Source organism: Seriola lalandi, unplaced genomic scaffold, assembly GCF_002814215.2.
Source record: "Seriola lalandi dorsalis isolate HSWRI2012SDOR001 ecotype SW California unplaced genomic scaffold, Sedor1 jcf7180002054373, whole genome shotgun sequence".
Classification (NCBI taxonomy): Eukaryota; Metazoa; Chordata; class Actinopteri; order Carangiformes; family Carangidae; genus Seriola; species Seriola lalandi.
The window spans coordinates 24557-31504 of NW_019524926.1; the positions used below are offsets into that span (position 1 = coordinate 24557).

At 45.4% G+C, this 6948-nt stretch overlaps 1 protein-coding gene across 4 annotated transcripts in view; it reads right to left on the reverse strand.

The window, feature by feature from the left end:
- LOC111656900 (pleckstrin homology domain-containing family G member 3) overlaps nucleotides 1–6948 on the reverse strand; it is a 22553-nt gene that overhangs the window by 12453 nt on the left and 3152 nt on the right. The window contains exons 1-4 of one of the 4 annotated variants that reach the window (XM_087174692.1): nucleotides 4872–5165; nucleotides 3616–3678; nucleotides 1043–1476; nucleotides 204–304 (exon numbers count right to left, since the gene is read on the reverse strand). In XM_087174692.1, coding sequence (XP_087030818.1) covers nucleotides 204–304; nucleotides 1043–1476; nucleotides 3616–3678; nucleotides 4872–5034 — 761 coding nt within the window. In that variant the 5' untranslated portion in view covers nucleotides 5035–5165. Of the gene's footprint in view, nucleotides 1–203; nucleotides 305–1042; nucleotides 1477–3615; nucleotides 3679–4871; nucleotides 5166–6948 lie in introns of those variants that run through there. The other 3 variants (XM_087174694.1, XM_087174693.1, XM_087174695.1) reach the window with 3 other exon arrangements.

Below are 6948 nucleotides of genomic sequence, written 5' to 3' on the forward strand. Positions count from 1 at the left end.
TTTAACTTAAACCAGTTCATCAGAGTCAGGATTTTAACTTAAACCAGTTCATCAGAGTCAGGATTTTAACTTAAACCAGTTCATCAGAGTCAGGATTTTAACTTAAACCAGTTCATCAGAGTCAGGATTTTAACTTAAACCAGTTCATCAGAGTCAGGATTTTAACTTAAACCAGTTCATCAGAGTCAGGATTTTCCTCTCACCTGTTGAACTCGTAGATGTCCTCGATGTTTCCAAACAGAGCACAAACCTGCTCAGGACGAATCGACAAATCAGACTGATCGATGATGTGAGCCAGGTAATCCTGTAGTAGGAGGAGGAGGAAGAGGAGGAGGAGGATTTTACATATTAAAGTGAACCTGCTGCAGCTGTTTCATATTTATTGTTTTTATTATTGTGTTGATTTGATTCCAGTTGAAATGTGATTTTTTATTAATTCATTTAATTGTATTTAATACAGAACAGGCTATTTCTAAAAACAATAAAAGTTAATAATAATAGAAACAGTCTGACCCTCGTCACAGCTGAGGAACAGACTCATTAACAAGCAGTTCATTAAATCTGAACTCAGGACGTGGGTTTGTTTCTTCTCGCTGCAGCTTCATCTGATCCTCACTGTTACATAAGAGGCTAATCCAGAACGTCTTAGCCCGTTAATTATAGTCTGTGACGACACACACACACACACACACACACACACACACACACTCTCTCACCGAGGATCTGAATCTGATCTGAGTTCAGTTTTACATGATGATCTACAAACTGAGGCTCAGATCATCTAATTAACATCATCACATCTAATTAACTTACTAATTGTTCAGTTTAGTGAGGATGAGACTTTTACTTTGAAGGGTACATGTACTTCCTTCCTGTCTACATGTCTGAACATGTTCATGTGTTTGTATGTTGATTTATTCACACAGGAAATGTTTAGTGACTGTACGAGCCGAGCAGAGGTCAGAGGTCACAGGTCAGCGTGTCGATGTGTTGGTTACCTGATGTTGATGACATCACAGTGAGCTGAAGGTTCAGGACTCACCTCTACGATCATGCGCAGGTCTCTGACATACATCCTCTCTGTCTCGATGATCTCCATGATGACACGGTCCAGGTAGGTCAGCTGAGGGTTCGGCGCCATGCTGCTGGTCGTGAACGGAGACGTCGGGTGGCGGCCGGAGGTTTGGCTCGTCGTCGACTCTTTGTTGTTGTTGTTGTTAATTAGGCCTAGGCTCCGCCCCCTCCTGTCTGCACCACCCCCCGCGGGGCTCAGGTCCACGTCGATGTCGGGGTTGGAGGTTTGGGAGGAGGGGGGCGGGGGGGCGGGGCTGTCGTCTCTGGAGGATCCGGATCCCGAGGACAGCGTGGAGATCAGGCTCACCGGGCGACGGTCTGATGACAGGTCGGGGTCAGAGGGCGTCGCCGACGGAGCGCGATCATTACTGCTGATGGAGGCAGTGGATAGGCGGGGGGACTCTGGGGGGGGGAGATTGACAGGTCTGATCATGATGATGTCATAATGATGATTTAAAAAAAACTGCTTGTCAACACACACACAGTCACACACTGATACACACACACACACACACACACACACACACAGTCACACACTGATACACACACACACACACACACACACACACACACACTGATACACACACACACACACACACACACACAGTCACACACTGATACATACACACACACACACACAATCACACACTGATACACACACACACAACACACACACACACACACACACACACACACACACACACACAGTCACACACTGATACACACACACACACACACACATCACACACTGATACACACACACACACACACACACACACACACACTCAGGACAGCTCTCAGGAGATGACTTTCACAGTAAAAGTCCAGGTCGTGCTCGATGTCGACACAATTTGGTTGGTGAGGAAACAGGAAGTGATGTCACAGGTGTAAACACACTGATAAAGGAAATCAGCTGATTCAGGTTCCCACAGAATGATCTGAACATCTGGAGAGTTTCTAACATCAAAACAAAGGAACAAACGACAGCGTCCATGTCTCTGTCCACTCTTCAGACAGAGACATAAATAAACGTGTGTGAACCTTGACATACGACCAGGAGAGATGAAATTCGACTGTGTGATCAGCTGTGATCGGCTGTGTGTGATCAGCTGTGATCGGCTGTGTGTGATCAGCTGTGATCAGCTTTGATCGGCTGTGTGTGATCAGCTGTGATCGGCTGTGTGTGATCAGCTGTGATCAGCGTTATATTGATCTTCAGACTGTGACACTGAAGGACACTTACAGTAGGATTCTCAGTGAAGTCCTGCAGCCTGGAGTTTTATTCTAGAGGGGCATCAGAGATGATGACATCCTCAGGAAGTGATGTCACCCTGCAGCCCTCCTCTGAGGAGGCGGGCCTCAGTTCGAAAACTGATGGTGTAGTTACAGTTTACAGCTGCTGCGACTCATCATCACTTTAACAGAACTTATTTCTACACGTTGTAATAACTGGGCTTTCACAATAAAGGTTATTCATACATTTAAATTACTTTAATCATTTTAATAATTGGTTTAATTACCTCCAGGTTAAATGATACAATTCAAATAAAAAACTCATTCTCATTAAAACTCAAAGAGTCTCTGTGATTAAAGTTCATTAAAGTTCATTAAGACGTGAGGGAAGTTTAGAGCAGGAGGTTCAGGTTCAGATCCTCGACAAACACAAACCATTAGAGCCGAGGAGCCTTCGAGCAAGGCACCAACCACCAACTCTGACTGTCTGTTTAAATAAAGTTTGGACACCTGAATCACAGGTGTGATGACAGGAAGCAGGTTGATCATTGACTCTGATTGGTTCATGTCGACTGCTTGATTTGTTTGATTGGATTCAGTTACAGTCTGGTGATCAGAGAGCATGCTGGGATTTATTCTCTCACGTGGCCATTTTGAGCAGTTGTGAAAGGACACTCCATCATTTCTAAAAACTTTGGCTGCAGCTAAAGTTGAGATTGTTTAACAGAAACATGTTGCAGGTTAAACATTAAATGTTTTTATAAACTAATAAAGTCAATTCATTAATTAAAAGAGAAATTTAAACATATTTATCTTTGAAGTGACTAAAACAATCAAAGCTTCAAACGCTTCAACTGTGATTTGAGACGAATGCTAACAGAACATGCTAATGCTACATGTTAGCATGCCAAGTCAATTTCATTTACATAGCTCAAAATAATAAAGATGTCTCAGGAGACTGTCTGATTGGTATGCTAACCAGCGCTAACTAGCACTAACATGCAACATTAGCATGTCAACGTGTTCACTTTTCAATTCTTCAAATTAATTTTAGGTAAATTTAGATTGACTGACGTCTTTTTCACTAAATAACCAAATAATAAAAACTATCAAATCAAGATTCAGTTAGTGTGCTAACAGCTAGCTGGTTAGTTGGTACAAACAGTCCAGAATAATCATAATTTAATCTTGATTATCACTAAAATATGTTTCCTGAGCGTTTGGTCTGTAGTCTCTGAAGTGTTTGTATTATATTATCACTGCTCAAAATGGCTGCTGCATGGTTTTGGTCGGTGTTAGCGAACGTACCGGCTAACCCCTCCTCCAAGGGTTTAGCTAAATATCTGAACAGCAGAGACACTGACAGTCCACCTAAAACAGAAAACAGAACAACCAAACACTTAATGTGGAGAAAGAAACAACATTTACGACTGGAAAACATTGTTAGCAAAGCTAGCAGCTAGCAGCAGAGAGGCTAGCTGAAACATCTACAACTGTTTGATTATCTTGTTTGTGGTTCAGACATTCGTTGTTTCTCCTTCAGTTCACGACAGAAACCTTGTTTAAAACTAATGACTGCACAGGAACAGTGATGCTAATTTAGCATGCTAATATGCTAAACTACAGGATGTTATGCTAATGCACCAATGCTGTGTTCTGGTCATATCCCAGTTACTGTGACACTGAGATATATCTGAATCAGCACTAAAACAAAACCAAGTTAGCCGCCCATTATTTGATCTCAGTAAACCTTCATTTAGTGGTTATGATGTCAGACTGTCAGAGCTCAGAGTGTGGAGCATTACAGACTAAACATTAGCATTATTAGCATTTGATCAGCATAGCATATTAGAACCTGACCTGAACCTGGTCTCTGGTTAGTCCAGGTTCAGTCGGTTCAACATCTGGTTTTCATTAACAGGTTTATCCTTTTGAGGGGGGGGCTTCAAGTTCTGGTAGTCCTACTTAAACTGATCCACGTGAGGTCTGGGTTTGGGTCGGGTTTGGACTTAGACCTTCATCCTGACGGTTAGTGGTGGAGGAAGCGCGCTGATCCTTCACAGTTAAATAATACTTCATTGTAAAAGTCCCACCTCAGTGAGTCACATGTATTTACTGTAAACTCTTAATGTGAAAAGTAACCACTTCCTCTGATGGTCACATAAACAGATTTAACTCTGACATCAGGAAAGAGGAGGGAGGATGTTTTCATTCGAACTGTAGAGGCTGGACTTTATACACACACACACACACACACACACACACACACACACACACACACACACACAGCTGTCCGTTAGTTGCTTGGCTTCCTGCCAGCTGAAAGTCGGTGAGGCGTTCACTGACCTAGCAGGAAGTGGATTTATGAGCATGATAACAGGGGCCAGTCACAGCTCAGTGTTTACCTTCAAACACAGCCACGACCTTTGACCTCTGCAGCCGTTACAGAGATCACAACAAGGTAAATAGTCTTTTCCTCCGAGTCCAAAATGTTCAACAAGCTTAAAAACAAGAGAAGATCATCAGAGAGCGTCTGACCTCACACTGACGCCGCCGCCACTCACCGAACCAGCGGCGGACGAAGACTCGTCTGAGCCGCCGATCGTCCCCGGCGCTCCTGAAGGAGATCTTCACCTCCTCCTCTGAACATGAACACCTCACCACCGCAACGTGTCCTCCTCCTCCTCCTCCTGCCAGGCTGCGCCACATGCTCCTCTGATACCCCATCACTCCACAACAAGCCTCACTCAACTAGTTCTAAAAATAAATGGTCAGTTTTCCTGCAGCTTCAAAGACGCCTGAACGCTCCACAGGTGTGACTGAGCTGCTGCTGAAGAACACACACACACACCGACTACAGAGAGCTGAACCACGGAGTGATTTTAAAAAAGGAGGAGGAGGAGAAGAGGAGGAGTCAAGAAGAGAGGGATCATATAAGAAGAGAGAGGAGGGGTCAGGAGGAAGAGGAGGAGTGAGAGCAGAGGGAGGAGGGGTCAGGAGGAAGAGGACGGAGAGCAGAGGAGGAGGAGGTTATGAGAGGAGTCCACTGCTCCTCTCTTCCCCTTTAACAAACAGAATCAGTTCTGCTGTGAACATGTTCAATAAACTTTTATTGTGAAGTGCAACAGGAAGTCCTCCTTCACATGAAAATAAGAGACGTCAGGTTGTGGCGTGGGTCCAGATCTACAGACCTCCTCTGAAAGCCTGCTCCTCCTCACTAGGAGGGTCAAAGTTCAGCCAGCAGGAAGCAGACTGTGATGATGTCAGACAGGTGAGGAGGAAACACCTGCTGACATGTTCATGGTTCCTCTGAGAACCAGAGCGATCTGATCCTCCTCCAGTCCCTGAAACCCCCCGTCTGTCTGTGGGTGCGTTTGTTTGTGTCACAGAGCGTCTCGGGGGGGGGGGGGGGGGGTTCATGATGAGGGAAAATGGCCGACTGTTGTGAGTCACAACAGAGCACCTCAACTTCTCGTCATAATTCATGAGTCAGTGAGACTCAAAACCACCCATCCATCCAATCCAGGACCAGTCCAGGACCAGAACCATGGTTCTACCACCGCAGAACTTAGAACAGGAGGACAAGCTCCTTCAACCAACATCAATGAGTCTGGATCAGATATGGACCAGACCGGGACCTGACCAGAACCAGACCACAGATAGGTGAACATGCTAGAACATGTTCTAACAGTTTGAACCTGACCACACAACAACCACCACCACAGTTCACCTGAAGTGACCCAGAGGTCAGAGGTCAGAGCAGCAAACACAGGCTGACACCCGACCAGGAACCTGTCCACATACTTATGGCCATGTCGTGTGACGTCGCTCACAAACAGGAAGTAAAACGGTGTTCCTGAGGAGATGCATCACTTCCTGTCAGTCTAATCAGCCGGTGAGTCACACAGGTTGAGTAACAGGTAAACAGAGGAAGAGATTCACCCCCCACCCCTCCTCCTCTGTGGGGGAGGGGTGGGGGTTATCAGTGAGGAGTGTCAGAGTTCCTGCGTGCCTTGAATGCCTTGAATGCCTCGCTGTGAGAGTATTAGAGTATCGTTTCCCAGCAGCTCTCTGGTCTCTGTTATCACAGACCACTTGACAGATCTTACCAGGACCAGTCTGAACCGGGTCTCAGAGCCGAGACGCAGGTCCCCTGAAGACCTCCAGGACTAAATAAGATCTCAGACCTGATCTCAGATCTCAGACCTGATCCAGACCTGATCTCAGACCTGATCTCTGATCAATACAATAAAAATTCTCAGTTTAACAACTTTTCTAGAAGCTCTTGAACAGACTGTGACATCATGATGAGGTCCCTCTGACATCATAGTGAGGTCCCTCTGTTCACAACATCTACACAGACATCACACTGAAGTCCTTTCATTCAGTCTGTGTGTGTGTGTGTCTGTGTGCGTGTGTGCGTGCGTGCGTGCGTGCGTGCGTGCGTGCGTGCGTGCGTCTAATCTGTAATGAGGATAGAGTTAATCCAGCACAGATTACAACTAACAACACAACAGGTCCTCATGTCTAACCAATCAGCTGATCCATATGACCTGAACACCTGTGAGGTCGTTCACACACACACACACACACACACACACACACACACACACACACACACACACACACACACACACACAC